The sequence below is a fragment of the Pristiophorus japonicus genome, chromosome 1, assembly GCF_044704955.1.
Source record: "Pristiophorus japonicus isolate sPriJap1 chromosome 1, sPriJap1.hap1, whole genome shotgun sequence".
In the NCBI taxonomy this organism is placed as follows: Eukaryota; Metazoa; Chordata; class Chondrichthyes; family Pristiophoridae; genus Pristiophorus; species Pristiophorus japonicus.
The window spans coordinates 337,298-355,893 of NC_091977.1; the positions used below are offsets into that span (position 1 = coordinate 337,298).

Here is an 18,596-nt window from a genome sequence, read left to right on the forward strand (position 1 = left end):
TCTCTCCCCCTACACTCACCCTTTCTCCTGTCTCTCTCTCTCTCTCTCTCTATCCCCCTCTCTCCCCCTGCACTCACCCTTTCTCCTGTCTCTATCTCCCTCTCTCCCCCTGCACTCACCCTTTCTCCTGTCTCTATCCCCCTCTCTCCCTGCACTCCCCCCTTGCTGTAACACTCACCCTTTCTCCTGTCTCTTCTCTTTCTCTCTCTCCCCCTGCACTCACCCTTTCTCTTGTCTCTCTCTCTCTCTCTCTCTCTCTATCCCCCTCTCCCCCTGCACTCACCCTTTCTCCTGTCTCTATCCCCCTCTCCCCCTGCACTCCCCCCTTGCTGTAACACTCACCCTTTCTCCTGTCTCTCTTTCTCTCTCTCCCCCTACACTCACCCTTTCTCCTGTCTCTCTCTCTCTCTCTCTCTCTCTATCCCCCTCTCCCTCTGCACTCCCCTCTTGCTGTAACACTCTCCCTTTCTCTTGTCTCTCTCTCTCTCTCTCTATCCCCTTCTCCCCCTGCACTCCCCCCTTGCTGTAACACTCACCCTTTCTCCTGTCTCTCTCTCTCTCTCTCTCTCTATCCCCCTCTCCCCCTGCACTCCCCCCTTGCTGTAACACCCACACTTTCTCCTGTCTGTGATGCAGATTAATCAGATGATAAAGGAACAATGCCCAAACGAGGAATTCCGTTTCAAACTGGAGGACGTTGAGTGCTCGGATGGGAATTGACGGAGCGAGCGGGTCAGCCAGAGCCCGTGATGCCGTCTCCGTGTGTGTGTGTGTGACAGCCTGCCTCGATTCCGGCTCTGCCTGACCGACCGTTGTCTTGTTTAACCCAAGGAAACTCTCTACAAAGGGTTAACCTCCAACGAGACGCGTGCTATTCTTGTATCACTATTGATTTCTCTTCATACTGCGAGGGTGCGGGAGCTTTGAGCGTTAGCGGTGGGAAATACCATCCCATGTTTAAGTAGTAACCACTGGGCCGAGACTGAGCCTCCAGCTCGGGCCTGTTTCAGGCTGAGGGGACCTCCTGCTCAGTGAGGGAATCTCAGCAAAGACCCAGCCAGCCAGCATTGTGCAGAGGCTCCTGAGCTTCAGGGAGCTGTCAGTCAGCGCTGATAACGGGCGGGCGGGAGGTAGTCCTGGCCAAAGGACAACCTCTGGGTGGATATCAGCATTGTCATTGGGGTTTCCCTAGAGTGGGGGCAAGTAGCTGGTTGTGGTCCTTACAGAATTCATTATAGACTTATAAGTAAAGATATTCTTTGGTAGAACAGCAATTATATGAGAGAAAAGCTAACCGTTTTGATAAGATGAGGGAGGAATGGAGTAAACCGAGCTTATGAGCCTAGTGTAAAATAGGTAAGGGTGCCAGTTTTATTAACCGAAGTTACTGGTAATGGGCGGGTCCAGTGAGATTCTCCCGACACGAAGATTTATTCCTGAGGAAGTGGAAAGCCAAAGGTTTGCATCTTGCCCCACGTCAGTGAACAGGCGTGTTGTGGAAATGACCCAGTGGTTGGTCCCCATTCTGTGGTGTGACGGTGGAAAGCTGCAGATGTGAGCCAGACATGGTCAGGGCAGTTGTAGCTTCCATTGATGGATATTTGGACAAGGGGGAACCTGGAGCTTAGAAAGGAGCAATAAAGTGGCGGACGGAAATGGGGATTTGTACTGCAAGGGTGTGTAGGGCCTGAATACTGAGCTCAGAACTGTAAGGCCCTTTGAGCTCCTGAGCATCGGCTGTGTCTGTAAGCCCCATCGATTTAGTGTGTGTTTAAGTGCTACTGCATGATCTGTACTGCTCAATAAATCAACCAACACTTAACCTGCACGTGTCAAGAAGCTTATTGATCTTGGAGGAATGGCGAGATCACCTGATCAGGAAAAGCCGGTGTTTTTCTCCCGGTAAGGAACGCTCGATGTCCAATGATTGGTGGAGAGAGGCTGGGGGGTCAGATGGGATGTCACTGTAACCGGTGGGTCTGTCCATCTCCAGCACCCAGTGTGCCCCCTCCCCCATTGTATTCTGCTCACCTTGGCTAATCCATCTCACTCAAAATGGCTCACACAGGGACATGGGGACAGGAGTAGGTGGTTCAGCCCCTCGAGCCTGTTCCCCCACTCAATGAGATCATGGCTGATCTGTACCTTAACTCTGTCTACCTGCCTTGGTCCCATATCCCTTGGTACCCTTACCCAACAAAAGGCTCAGTATTGACATTTGTCATTAACCCCCAGCCTCAACAGGTTTCTGTGGGGATAGAATCCCAGATTTACACTACCCTTTGCGTGAAGAAGTTTTTCCTCACATCATCCCTGATCGGCCTAGCTCACATTTTTGAGGTTATGCCCCATAAGAACATAAGAAATAGGAACAGGAGTAGGCCACACGGCCCCTCGAGCCTGCTCCGTAATTCAATACGATCATGGCTGATCTGATCATGGACTCAGCTCCACTTCCCCGCCCGCTCCCCTTAACCCTTCACTCCCCTACAGTGCAAGAATCTGTCTATCTCCACCTTGAATATATTCAATGACCCAGCCTCCACAGCTCTCTGCGGCAGAGAATTCCAAAGATTCACGACCCTCTGAGAGAAGAAATTCCTCCTTTTCTCCGTCATAAATGGGCGGCCTCTTATTCAGAAACGATGTCCCCGAGTTCTGGATTCACCAACGATGAGAAATATCCTCTCAGCATTTACCCTGTCGGGCTCCCTCAGTATCTTATACATTTCAATAAGATCACCTCTCATTCTTCGAAATTCCAATGTGTACAGGCCCAACTGCTCAACCTTTCCTCATAAGACAATCCCTTCATCCCGGGAGTGTGTCAGTATTTACAGGGGACCCCAGGAGATTGTCAGTATTTACACGGGGTCCCCAGGAGTGTGTCAGTATTTACACGGGGTCCCCAGGAGTGCGTCAGTATTTACAGGAGGTCCCTGGGAGTGTGTCCGTATTTACAGTAAGTGCCCGGGAGTATGTCAGTATTTACAGGGGGTCCGCGGGAGTGTGTCAGTATTTACAGGCGGTCCCTGGGAGTATGTTAGTATCTACAGGGGGTCCCTGGGAGTGTGTCAGTATTTACAGGGGGTCCCCATGAGTGCGTCAGTATTTCCATTGGGTTCCCGGGAGTGTGTCAATATTTATAGGGGGTCCCTGGGAGTGTGTCAGTATTTCCATTGGGTCCCTGGGAGTGTGTCAGTATTTACAGGAGGTCCCTGGGAGTATGTCAGTAATTACAGGGTGTGCTCGGGAGTGTGTCAGTGTTTACACGAGGTCCCCGGGAGTGTGTCAGTATTTACAGGGGGTCCCTGGGAGTGTGTCAATATTTATAGGGGGTCCCTGGGAGTGTGTCAGTATTTATAGGGGGTCCCTGGGAGTGTGTCAGTATTTACAGGGGGTCCGCGGGAGTGTGTCAGTATTTACAGGCGGTCCCTGGGAGTATGTTAGTATCTACAGGGGGTCCCCGGGAATGTGTCAGTATTTACAGGAGGTCCCCAGGAGTGTGTCAGTATTTACAGGCGGTCCCTGGGAGTATGTTAGTATCTACAGTGGGTCCCCATGAGTGCGTCAGTATTTCCATTGGGTTCCCGGGAGTGTGTCAGTATTTACAGGGTGTCCCCGGGAGTGTGTCAGTATTTATAGGGGATCCCCGGGAGTGTGTCAGTATTTACAGGGGGTCCCCGGGAGTGCGTCATTATTTACAGGAGGTCCCTGGGAGTGTGTCAGTATTTACAGGGAGTCCCCGGGAATGTGTCAGTATTTACAGGGGGTGCTCGGGAGTGTGTTAGTATTTACAGGGGGTCCCCGGAAATGTGTCAGTATTTACAGGGGGTTCCCAGAGGTGTCAATATTTACAGGAGGTCCTTGGGAGTGTGTCAGTATTTACAAGGAGCCCCATAGTGTATCACTATATACTTACTCGGTCACTGAGGTAAACACGCCCCAGATGTTGGGGAACCCTCTGCTGGTGTGAGCCCGGGCTGGAGCCCCGAGGACACGGGGGTGACATCGAGCGCAACATCTGCAAAAGATCGGACATGAGAGGGGCATCACAGAGGAGTCAGCAATCAATTTCTTCCTCCAAGCTGTTCTCTAGTAACGCCCAGACACCGTTTCCTCTTGTCAAGGCGACGAGCCTCACATTGGGTATTAAGATTTGGCAGGTGAACTATTCGCCTGTGGGTGGCTTTGCAGCCCACCCCAAATGCCGCCCCTCACGCGTCTAGGCTCTGCTTGTGCTTACTCCACACACGTTCACTCCACACATGCTCACTCCCTCGCTCACACCACACACGCAGACTCCCTCGCTCACTCCACACGCGCTCACTCCAAACGTGCTCACTCCACACACGCTCACTCCACACGTGCTCACTCCATACAGGCTCACTCCACACACGCTCACTCCACACACGCTCACTCCCTCGCTAACTCCACACGTGCTCACTCCACACACGCTCACCCCACACATGCTCACTCCACACACGCTCACTCCATACAGGCTCACTCCCTCGCTCACACCACACACGCTCACTCCACACACGCTCACTCACTCCCTCGCTCACACCACACACGCTCACTCCACACACGCTCACCCCACACGCTCACTCCACACACGCTCACCCCACGCGCTCACTCCACACACGCTCACTCCACACACGCTCACTCCCTCGCTAACTCCACACGTGCTCACTCCACACACGCTCACTCCAAACGTGCTCACTCCACACGCGCTCACTCCAAACGTGCTCACTCCACACACGCTCACTCCACACACGCTCACCCCACGCGCTCACTCCACACACGCTCACTCCACACACGCTCACTCCCTCGCTAACTCCACACGTGCTCACTCCACACACGCTCACTCCAAACGTGCTCACTCCACACGCGCTCACTCCAAACGTGCTCACTCCACACACGCTCACTCCACACACACTCCCTCGCTCACACCAGACACGCTCACTCCACACACGCTCACCCCACGCGCTCACTCCACACACGCTCACTCCACACACGCTCACTCCACACACGCTCACCCAACACGCTCACTCCACACATGCTCACTCCACACACGCTCACTCCACACACGCTCACTCCACACGCGCTCACTCCACACGTGCTCATTCCACACACGCTCACCCCACACACGCTCACTCCACACACGCTCACTCCACACGCGCTCACTCCACACATGCTCACTCCACACACGCTCACTCCCTCGCTAACTCCACACGTGCTCACTCCACACACGCTCACTCCAAACGTGCTCACTCCACACGCGCTCACTCCAAACATGCTCACTCCACACACGCTCACTCCACACACTCACTCCACACACGCTCACTCCATACAGGCTCACTTCCTCGCTCACACCACACACGCTCACTCCACACGCTCACTCCACACATGCTCACTCCACACGCTCACTCCACACACGCTCACTCCACACACGCTCACCGAACCCGCTCACTCCACACACGCTCACCGAACCCGCTCACTCCACACACGCTCACTCCACACACGCTCACTCCACACACGCTCACTCCACGCACGCTCACTCCACACACACTCACTCCACACACGCTCACCCCACGCGCTCACTCCACACACGCTCACTCCACACACGCTCACTCCAAACGTGCTCACTCCACACGTGCTCACTCCAAACGTGCTCACTCCACACACGCTCACTCCACACACTCACTCCACACACTCACTCCACACACGCTCACTCCATACAGGCTCACTCCCTCGCTCACACCACACACGCTCACTCCACACACGCTCACCCAACACGCTCACTCCACACACGCTCACCCAACATGCTCACTCCACACACGCTCAACCCACGCGCTCACTCCACACATGCTCACTCACTCCCTCGCTCACACCCCACGCGCTCACTCCACACACACTCACTCCACACACGCTCACTCCACACACGCTCACTCCACACGCTCACTCCACACATGCTCACTCCACACGCTCACTCCACACACGCTCACTCCACACACGCTCACTCCACACACGCTCACACCACACACGCTCACTCCACACACGCTCACCCAACACGCTCACTCCACACACGCTCACCCAACACGCTCACTCCACACACGCTCACTCCACACGCTCACTCCACACACGCTCACTCCATACAGGCTCACTCCCTCGCTCACACCACACACGCTCACTCCAAACACGCTCACCCAACACACTCACTCAACACACGCTCACTCCACATGCGCTCACTCCACACACGCTCACTCCACACACGCTCACTCCACACACGCTCACCCAACACGCTCACTCCACACACGCTCACTCCACACGCGCTCACTCCACACACGCTCACCCCACGCACTCACTCCACACGCGCTCACTCCACATACGCTCACTCCACACACGCTCACTCCACACACGCTCACTTCACACACGCTCACCCCACGCGCTCACTCCACACACGCTCACTCCACACACGCTCACTCCACACACGCTCACTCCACACACGCTCACCCCACACACGCTCACCCCACACGCGCTCACTCCACACACGCTGACCCCACGGACTCACTCCACACGCGCTCATTCCACACACGCTCACTCCACACACGCTCACTCCACACACGCTCACTCCACACACGCTCACCCCACGCGCTCACTCCACACACGCTCACCCCACGCACTCACTCCACACACGCTCACTCCACACACGCTCACTCCACACGCTCACTCCACACACGCTCACTCCACACGCTCACTCCACACACGCTCACTCCACACATGCTCACCCCACGCGCTCACTCCACACACGCTCACTCCACACACGCTCACTCCACACACGCTCACCCAACACACTCACTCCACAAACGCTCACTCCACACGCGCTCACTCCACACACGCTCACCCCACGCACTCACTCCACACGCGCTCACTCCACACACGCTCACTCCACACACGCTCACTCCACACACGCTCACCCAACACGCTCACTCCACACACGCACACCCAACACGCTCACTCCACACACGCTCACTCCACACGCGCTCACTCCCTCGCTAACTCCACACGTGCTCACTCCACACACGCTCACTCCAAACGTGCTCACTCCACACGCGCTCACTCCAAACGTGCTCACTCCACACACGCTCACTCCACACACACTCCCTCGCTCACACCAGACACGCTCACTCCACACACTCTCACCCAACACGCTCACTCCATACACGCTCACTCCACACACGCTCACCCCACGCGCTCACTCCACACACGCTCACTCCACACACGCTCACTCCACACACGCTCACCCAACACGCTCACTCCACACATGCTCACTCCACACACGCTCACTCCACACACGCTCACTCCACACGCGCTCACTCCACACGTGCTCATTCCACACACGCTCACCCCACACACGCTCACTCCACACACGCTCACTCCACACGCGCTCACTCCACACACGCTCACCCCACACACGCTCACCCCACACGCGCTCACTCCACACACGCTGACCCCACGGACTCACTCCACACGCGCTCATTCCACACACGCTCACTCCACACACGCTCACTCCACACACGCTCACTCCACACACGCTCACCCCACGCGCTCACTCCACACACGCTCACCCCACGCACTCACTCCACACACGCTCACTCCACACACGCTCACTCCACACGCTCACTCCACACACGCTCACTCCACACGCTCACTCCACACACGCTCACTCCACACATGCTCACCCCACGCGCTCACTCCACACACGCTCACTCCACACACGCTCACTCCACACACGCTCACCCAACACGCTCACTCCACAAACGCTCACTCCACACGCGCTCACTCCACACACGCTCACCCCACGCACTCACTCCACACGCGCTCACTCCACACACGCTCACTCCACACACGCTCACTCCACACACGCTCACCCAACACGCTCACTCCACACACGCACACCCAACACGCTCACTCCACACACGCTCACTCCACACGCGCTCACTCCCTCGCTAACTCCACACGTGCTCACTCCACACACGCTCACTCCAAACGTGCTCACTCCACACGCGCTCACTCCAAACGTGCTCACTCCACACACGCTCACTCCACACACACTCCCTCGCTCACACCAGACACGCTCACTCCACACACTCTCACCCAACACGCTCACTCCATACACGCTCACTCCACACACGCTCACCCCACGCGCTCACTCCACACACGCTCACTCCACACACGCTCACTCCACACACGCTCACCCAACACGCTCACTCCACACATGCTCACTCCACACACGCTCACTCCACACACGCTCACTCCACACGCGCTCACTCCACACGTGCTCATTCCACACACGCTCACCCCACACACGCTCACTCCACACACGCTCACTCCACACGCGCTCACTCCACACATGCTCACTCCACACACGCTCACTCCCTCGCTAACTCCACACGTGCTCACTCCACACACGCTCACTCCAAACGTGCTCACTCCACACGCGCTCACTCCAAACATGCTCACTCCACACACGCTCACTCCACACACTCACTCCACACACGCTCACTCCATACAGGCTCACTTCCTCGCTCACACCACACACGCTCACTCCACACACGCTCACCGAACCCGCTCACTCCACACACGCTCACCGAACCCGCTCACTCCACACACGCTCACTCCACACGCGCTCACTCCACACACGCTCACTCCACACATGCTCACTCCACACACGCTCACTCCACACACACTCACTCCACACACGCTCACCCCACGCGCTCACTCCACACACGCTCACTCCACACACGCTCACTCCAAACGTGCTCACTCCACACGTGCTCACTCCAAACGTGCTCACTCCACACACGCTCACTCCACACACTCACTCCACACACTCACTCCACACACGCTCACTCCATACAGGCTCACTCCCTCGCTCACACCACACACGCTCACTCCACACACGCTCACCCAACACGCTCACTCCACACACGCTCACCCAACATGCTCACTCCACACACGCTCAACCCACGCGCTCACTCCACACATGCTCACTCACTCCCTCGCTCACACCCCACGCGCTCACTCCACACACACTCACTCCACACACGCTCACTCCACACACGCTCACTCCACACGCTCACTCCACACATGCTCACTCCACACGCTCACTCCACACACGCTCACTCCACACACGCTCACTCCACACACGCTCACACCACACACGCTCACTCCACACACGCTCACCCAACACGCTCACTCCACACACGCTCACCCAACACGCTCACTCCACACACGCTCACTCCACACGCTCACTCCACACACGCTCACTCCATACAGGCTCACTCCCTCGCTCACACCACACACGCTCACTCCAAACACGCTCACCCAACACACTCACTCAACACACGCTCACTCCACATGCGCTCACTCCACACACGCTCACTCCACACACGCTCACTCCACACACGCTCACCCAACACGCTCACTCCACACACGCTCACTCCACACGCGCTCACTCCACACACGCTCACCCCACGCACTCACTCCACACGCGCTCACTCCACATACGCTCACTCCACACACGCTCACTTCACACACGCTCACCCCACGCGCTCACTCCACACACGCTCACTCCACACACGCTCACTCCACACACGCTCACTCCACACACGCTCACCCCACACACGCTCACCCCACACGCGCTCACTCCACACACGCTGACCCCACGGACTCACTCCACACGCGCTCATTCCACACACGCTCACTCCACACACGCTCACTCCACACACGCTCACCCCACGCGCTCACTCCACACACGCTCACCCCACGCACTCACTCCACACACGCTCACTCCACACACGCTCACTCCACACGCTCACTCCACACACGCTCACTCCACACGCTCACTCCACACACGCTCACTCCACACATGCTCACCCCACGCGCTCACTCCACACACGCTCACTCCACACACGCTCACTCCACACACGCTCACCCAACACGCTCACTCCACAAACGCTCACTCCACACGCGCTCACTCCACACACGCTCACCCCACGCACTCACTCCACACGCGCTCACTCCACACACGCTCACTCCACACACGCTCACTCCACACACGCTCACCCAACACGCTCACTCCACACACGGACACCCAACACGCTCACTCCACACACGCTCACTCCACACGCGCTCACTCCACGCACTCACTCCACACGCGCTCACTCCACACGCGCTCACTCCAAACGTGCTCACTCCACACACGCTCACTCCACACACTCACTCCATACACTCACTCCACACACGCTCACTCCATACAGGCTCACTCCCTCGCTCACACCACACACGCTCACTCCACACACGCTCACCCAACACGCTCACTCCACACACGCTCACCCAACACGCTCATTCCACACACGCTCACCCCACGCGCTCACTCCACACATGCTCACTCACTCCCTCGCTCACACCCCACGCGCTCACTCCACACACACTCACTCCACACACGCTCACTCCACACACGCTCACTCCACACGCTCACTCCACACACGCTCACTCCACACACGCTCACTCCACACACGCTCACTCCACACATGCTCACTCCATACAGGCTCACTCCCTCGCTCACACCACACACGCTCACTCCACACACGCTCACCCAACACGCTCACTCCACACACGCTCACTCAACACGCTCACTCCACACACGCTCACTCCACACGCTCACTCCACACACGCTCAGTCCATACAGGCTCACTCCCTCGCTCACACCACACACGCTCACTCCAAACACGCTCACCCAACACACTCACTCCACACACGCTCACTCCACATGCGCTCACTCCACACACGCTCACTCCACACACGCTCACCCAACACGCTCACTCCACACACGCTCACCCAACACGCTCACTCCACACACGCTCACTCCACACGCGCTCACTCCACACACGCTCACCCCACGCACTCACTCCACACGCGCTCACTCCACACACGCTCACTCCACACACGCTCACTCCACACACGCTCACTCCACACACGCTCACCCCACGCGCTCACTCCACACACGCTCACTCCACACGCGCTCACCCCACGCGCTCACTCCACACACACACTCCACATGCGCTCACTCCACACACGCTCATTCCACACACGTTCACTCCACTCACGCTCACTCCACACATGCTCACCCCACGCGCTCACTCCACACACGCTCACTCCACACACGCTCACTCCACACACGCTCACCCAACACGCTCACTCCACACACGCTCACCCAACACGCTCACTCCACACGCGCTCACTCCACACGCGCTCACGCCACACACGCTCACCCCACGCACTCACTCCACACGCGCTCACTCCACACGCGCTCACTCCACACACGCTCACTCCACACACGCTCACCCCACGCGCTCACTCCACACACGCTCACTCCACACACGCTCACCCCACGCGCTCACTCCACACACGCTCACTCCACACACACTCCCTCGCTCACGCCACACGCGCTCACTCCACACACGCTCATTCCACACACATTCACTCCACTCACGCTCACTCCACACATGCTCACCCCACGCGCTCACTCCACACACGCTCACTCCACACACGCTCACTCCACACACGCTCACTCCACACACGCTCATCCCACGCGCTCACTCCACACGCGCTCACTCCACACACGCTCACTCCACACACGCTCACTCCATACAGGCTCACTCCACACACGCTCACTCCACACACGCTCACCCCACACACGCTCACTCCACACACGCTCACTCCACACACGCTCACTCCACGCACGCTCACTCCACACACGCTCACTCCACACACGCTCACTCCACACACGCTCACCCCATGCGCTCACTCCACACACGCTCACTCCACACACGCTCACTCCACACGCGCTCACTCCACACATGCTCACCCCACGCACTCACTCCACACGCGCTCACTCCACACGCGCTCACTCCAAACGTGCTCACTCCACACACGCTCACTCCACACACTCACTCCATACACTCACTCCACACACGCTCACTCCATACAGGCTCACTCCCTCGCTCACACCACACACGCTCACTCCACACACGCTCACCCAACACGCTCACTCCACACACGCTCACCCAACACGCTCATTCCACACACGCTCACCCCACGCGCTCACTCCACACATGCTCACTCACTCCCTCGCTCACACCCCACGCGCTCACTCCACACACACTCACTCCACACACGCTCACTCCACACACGCTCACTCCACACGCTCACTCCACACACGCTCACTCCACACACGCTCACTCCACACACGCTCACTCCATACAGGCTCACTCCCTCGCTCACACCACACACGCTCACTCCACACACGCTCACCCAACACGCTCACTCCACACACGCTCACTCAACACGCTCACTCCACACACGCTCACTCCACACGCTCACTCCACACACGCTCAGTCCATACAGGCTCACTCCCTCGCTCACACCACACACGCTCACTCCAAACACGCTCACCCAACACACTCACTCCACACACGCTCACTCCACATGCGCTCACTCCACACACGCTCACTCCACACACGCTCACCCAACACGCTCACTCCACACACGCTCACCCAACACGCTCACTCCACACACGCTCACTCCACACGCGCTCACTCCACACACGCTCACCCCACGCACTCACTCCACACGCGCTCACTCCACACACGCTCACTCCACACACGCTCACTCCACACACGCTCACTCCACACACGCTCACCCCACGCGCTCACTCCACACACGCTCACTCCACACACGCTCACTCCACACGCGCTCACCCCACGCGCTCACTCCACACACACACTCCCTCGCTCACTCCACACGCGCTCACTCCACACACGCTCATTCCACACACATTCACTCCACTCACGCTCACTCCACACATGCTCACCCCACGCGCTCACTCCACACACGCTCACTCCACACACGCTCACCCAACACGCTCACTCCACACACGCTCACCCAACACGCTCACTCCACACGCGCTCACCCCACGCGCTCACTCCACACACACACTCCCTCGCTCACTCCACACGCGCTCACTCCACACACGCTCATTCCACACACATTCACTCCACTCACGCTCACTCCACACATGCTCACCCCACGCGCTCACTCCACACACGCTCACTCCACACACGCTCACTCCACACACGCTCACCCAACACGCTCACTCCACACACGCTCACCCAACACGCTCACTCCACACGCGCTCACTCCACACGCGCTCACGCCACACACGCTCACCCCACGCACTCACTCCACACGCGCTCACTCCACACACGCTCACTCCACACACGCTCACTCCACACACGCTCACCCAACACGCTCACTCCACACACGCTCACCCAACACGCTCACTCCACACACGCTCACTCCACACGCGCTCACTCCACACACGCTCACCCCACGCACTCACTCCACACGCGCTCACTCCACACGCGCTCACTCCACACACGCTCACTCCACACACGCTCACCCCACGCGCTCACTCCACACACGCTCACTCCACACACGCTCACCCCACGCGCTCACTCCACACACGCTCACTCCACACACACTCCCTCGCTCACGCCACACGCGCTCACTCCACACACGCTCATTCCACACACATTCACTCCACTCACGCTCACTCCACACATGCTCACCCCACGCGCTCACTCCACACACGCTCACTCCACACACGCTCACTCCACACACGCTCACTCCACACACGCTCACCCCACGCGCTCACTCCACACGCGCTCACTCCACACACGCTCACTCCACACACGCTCACTCCATACAGGCTCACTCCACACACGCTCACTCCACACACGCTCACCCCACACACGCTCACCCCACACACGCTCACTCCACACACGCTCACTCCACGCACGCTCACTCCACACACGCTCACTCCACACACGCTCACTCCACACACGCTCACCCCATGCGCTCACTCCACACACGCTCACTCCACACACGCTCACTCCACACACGCTCACTCCACACACGCTCACCCCACGCGCTCACTCCACACACGCTCACTCCACACGCGCTCACCCCACGCGCTCACTCCACACACACACTCCCTCGCTCACTCCACACGCGCTCACTCCACACACGCTCATTCCACACACATTCACTCCACTCATGCTCACTCCCTCGCTCACTCACACAAGCTGACTCCCCCGGTGCTCACCCCACACACGCTCACTCCCTCGTTCACTCCACACAAGACCAGGTTCTTTCCTGCAAAGGAGAGGTTGCGTAGCTTCCACCATCCCAGTTTATGTTTGGCTTTAGTGATACGCTCCTTCCAGTTTTTGGCGCTGCCCCTTCTGCTCGAACCATATTCCCAACACCTTCAGGTAATCTGACTTAACAGTGAAGGGAATAAAGGATGGATCAGCCCACCTTCAAAAGAACAGGGCCTCGCTTTTGCTGCAATTAACCTTCGCCCCCATGGCCAGTTCAAACTGGTCGCAGATTGCTCACAATCTGCGGACCGACTGCGGATCCGAGCAAAAGACGGTGACGTCGTCCATGTACAGGGAGGTCTGGACCTGAGCACCTCCGCTGCCTGGGATTGTCACCCCTCTAATGATCGCATTCTTTCTGATGGACTCGGTAAAGGGTTCGATACAACACACAAACAAGACAGAGGAGAGGGGACAGCCTTGCCTGACTCCAGACCTGATCGGAAAGCTTTCAGTTTCCCACCCGTTGATTAGAACTGTGCTACTGATGTCTGTGTAGAGCAGTTGGATCTAATTGTGGATACCCTCCCAAACCCCATCTTGGAGAGCACGTCCATCAGGTACGTGTGCAATATCCTGTCAAAGGCCTTCTCCTCGTCCAAGCTGATTAAACAGGTGTCCACCGTCCTGTCCCGCACGTAGGCGATCGTATCCCTGAGTAGCGCGAGGCTATCAGAGATCTTCCTGCCGGGACAACGGAGGTCTGGTCCTGCAGACTTGACCCTGTTTGCGATGACCTTCTGCAGGATCTTGTAATCCACATTGAGCAGCGAAATGGGCCGCCAGTTTTTGATTTCCTCCCTCTCCCTCTTCTGCTTGTAGATGAGGGTGATGATGCCTTTCCTCATTGATTCTGACATACTACCGGCCAGAAGCATACCCCCGTACACTTCCAGCAGGTCTGGGCCCATCCAGTCCCACAGAGCCCAATACAACTCGACCGGTAAGCCGTCGCTTCCGGGAGTTTTACTCGTCGCGAGGGACCGGACGGCCTTTGTCAGCTTGTCCAGAGTTAGCGGGTGGTCCCGCTCACTGTCGTCTAAGACCTCCTAAATATACGACAGGAAAGACTGGATGAGGTGCTAATGAACAATGACACTTGCGCTTGCATAGACAGATCCAGAGTAGGTAAAGGAAGGTGGAAACAGTGGACTCAGTTAAAATTATATGAAAGAGACAATATAAACCAGAAATGATACCATTTGACGAGAGTGAGCAATACGCTCAAGATTACCATGAGTGGATAAGCACGATTAGTTATATATTGTTAATAGGGATGTGTGTTATGTTAATATTGTTGATCTATATCCTTAGAAGCCGCAGACAGAACCCTGGACCAGGTATCCAAGCGATACAACAAGCATGAAAATGAATGCTTGGGGTTATAGCTGACTAAGAATGATGATTCTACTGCTCTTAATTATCGGCCTCGTCGGGGCAGAGCGAAGGGAACGAGTCCGCCTGATATCCGATCTCAAATGCACAAACGGGAAGAACCAGCTGAAAGAAAATGAGGGCTTGGAATTCACACCTCACCAACAAAGGAAGCCCACAAACAAAACATTCCATTTCTGATCTGGGGGAAGTAAGGTCACAAGGGGGGTATACCGTCTCTAATCGAACTAGGCCGGGAGACTCGCTAAACCCGGAAAGGTTCATATGGGTAAAAGTGGGATCGGAAAAAAAACGGTTCCCTAAAGATATGGTGTAAAGAACAACGGACAGGGAAGTCGAAAGCGACCTGTAGGGGGGATGGGTCCTTCGAATTACAGCTTTGGGACCCATTGGAATGCCCTCAGACAACAAAGGGGCCCCCGAGCGGATTGGTGTGGAGATCAGATGGGATAACCTTGTATGAGAATGTACTGCATAAAATATTACACTGATAAATCTCACCGGCCTAGGCCTCAACGCCAAATGCGACCCAAAGATAAAAGCACTGTATGCTCGACTAACACATACGGTATTAACAGAGTATCATAGAAGAACAGGGCCAAGACAACAGGGGCCCTCGAGCCGATATATCGGAAGATGCGAAGCCTCGTAAATGATGTCTTAACGGGGGTAAATAATGGTACATCCGTAGTAAACGCCCTAGACATACAAGTCATACAGGCCCAAGATCACTTCAAAGGGGTCGTGCAGGGGTTACTGGCAAGGCAGGCGAAGGAAGCAATCCATCTGGCAAATGAAGGGATGGGGACGGCGGGGAGCTGAGTAAAAGGGATAACAGTCCTGGAAGGCCACGTCGCCATCATAAACCATTTAATCGACCGAGAATTCGAGAATGAAGAAACAGAAGTTAGTAGGGACTTGTGCCATGAGTATGGAGGATGGATAGTCAGACAGCTAAGGCACGACCTGTCCCTCATTCCTCGGGGGAAGTGCCAGATTGGATTCATGCGACACAATTGCTCCGGATGGCGCAACATCCGGGTCCCCTGGATAACTGCATCCTGAAGCGAATGATCCGGGCATACCCAGCAGCTGCGGGCTGCGTAGGGGAGTGTTCAGGACTGGTGGGGCTAGTTCTCAGCATTCCAGTACTGACTGACGAGGCAGGAGGCCCGTACCCCCAGTTCGAAGTAGATAACATTGGGGTATTCCGACGGGACAAATATTTGCAATTCTATCCTACTGACGGATATGCCATAAGACGCAACAAGGCAATGGTGGGAATATCCTTGGAGGGGTGTAGACAGAGGGGTCGATTAACCATATGTCCTCACCCGGTGGGATGTGGAGAACGAGACCAATGTGGCTATAATCAAACTGAAAACTGTGTTTGGTTGAAAGTCTGGCAGACACGGAGGCCACTCATTCCACTTATCGAGGGAAGGGAGAATACTGAGTGGCAACGACCCTCCTGAAATATATGTATGGTGGAACTGTATGTAACATCATTAACCCAAATGTCTGCTTCACCCCAAGGGTCTCAGTAAGCATGGGGTGCGCTCGAATGGTCTGTATACATGCGCGGGAGGCTGTTATACTGAATATAAAGGACAGTTTGCGGGATGAGATGGACCAATATGCAAGTGATTTTGCTCCGCCAATTCCACACCTGCCGGAACACTTCAACCAGCTTAAGGACTCACTTGCTACCAGTATCAAATGATATCATCTCATCAAAAGGAACCTCACAAGACTAACAGAGGACAATGAGAAACACCTAGATACGATCCCTTGGTACCGTAGTCTGTGGGATTGGGGAATGAATGTAAACATTCACCCTTGGATTAGAATTATATCTCACATGTTAGTTTTCATTCAATTGTTCTTGGTTTTATGTTGGGCAATGATGCTGTGTATGATGTAGCGTCAGCGTCGAAAATGACAGCGGGCCCAAGCAAAGGCCCAATCATTGGCGGAATCACAACACAGGGCGGAAGCTCACCCACATTTGTTGCTAACAGAAAGTGTCCAGGAAATATTCTAGTAAACGGAAACCACTTACAGAATCTGGTGACTACAGCAGGACCTGGGTGTGCTGAACAGAGAGTTATGGAAGATATTAAGGCCAAGAGATCGGCAATGAGGGCTAAGATTTCCTTATATATCTTTGGGAAAGTTAATGTAACATAGCAGTGGGTACTCGACCTTTTGTGGGCTGAGAGTCCGGAAGACAAAGCCGCTGAGTGGACGGGGAGTAAGGAGCATAGAAAGGCAAAAGAAAAGGCCATTTGGCTCCTGTGGCTGCAGAAGCAAGTCCAACTGCTTAGGGAGCAGGTTGGGACACTTAAGGCAGAGCTCAAAGAGTCCGAGGAGCCAGCCACAAGGTAGGAACGAGGCTTTTAGATGAGTTGAGCGAAGAAAAGCAGGAGAGGCACATTCAGGAAAAAACCTCCTGTAACAAAAGGGAGTACCTGCAGTGTCAGGTAACAGAGACCAAGCTCAAGGAGCAGGTTGCATGGGAGGAGACCACTCGTTTACCGGGGAAAGTAAGCGGGCTGGAGGGGCAACGGAAGGATATTAAGACAGCGTTTCGGATAGCTCGCAGTGTGAATGTCTGAAAATGTATAAGCCATAGAGACAGTGAAGTGAACAAAGAAATCATGGAAGAATAACTAAAAGAATGTCAGACTGCAAATATTACAACATCAGCACAATTAACAGACTTGCTCAAGGTCTAAATTACTAGTCACGCCAGTAAAATTGTAACGTTTACAAGCAATGTGTGAGAAAGTTCTTTGTGCAATGTGTGAGAAAGTTCTTTGTGAAAAACAGTTGCTGTAACCACTTGCCCTTATTTAATTGGGCAAGGAAGGCCAGGTATCGGCTAATGAGTGGACAAAGGGAAGGAGG

The 18,596-nt window shown here is 55.9% G+C and overlaps 1 protein-coding gene across 1 annotated transcript in view; it reads left to right on the forward strand.

Moving 5' to 3' along the window:
* The window catches only part of LOC139273305 (uncharacterized), a 39,195-nt gene extending 37,399 nt beyond the window's left edge, over positions 1–1,796 (forward strand). Inside the window, exon 11 of the mRNA XM_070890093.1 lies at positions 637–1,796. Coding sequence (XP_070746194.1) covers positions 637–720 — 84 coding nt within the window. The 3' untranslated portion in view covers positions 721–1,796. The remainder of the gene's footprint in view (positions 1–636) is intronic.
* The last annotated feature ends 16,800 nt before the right edge of the window (positions 1,797–18,596 follow it).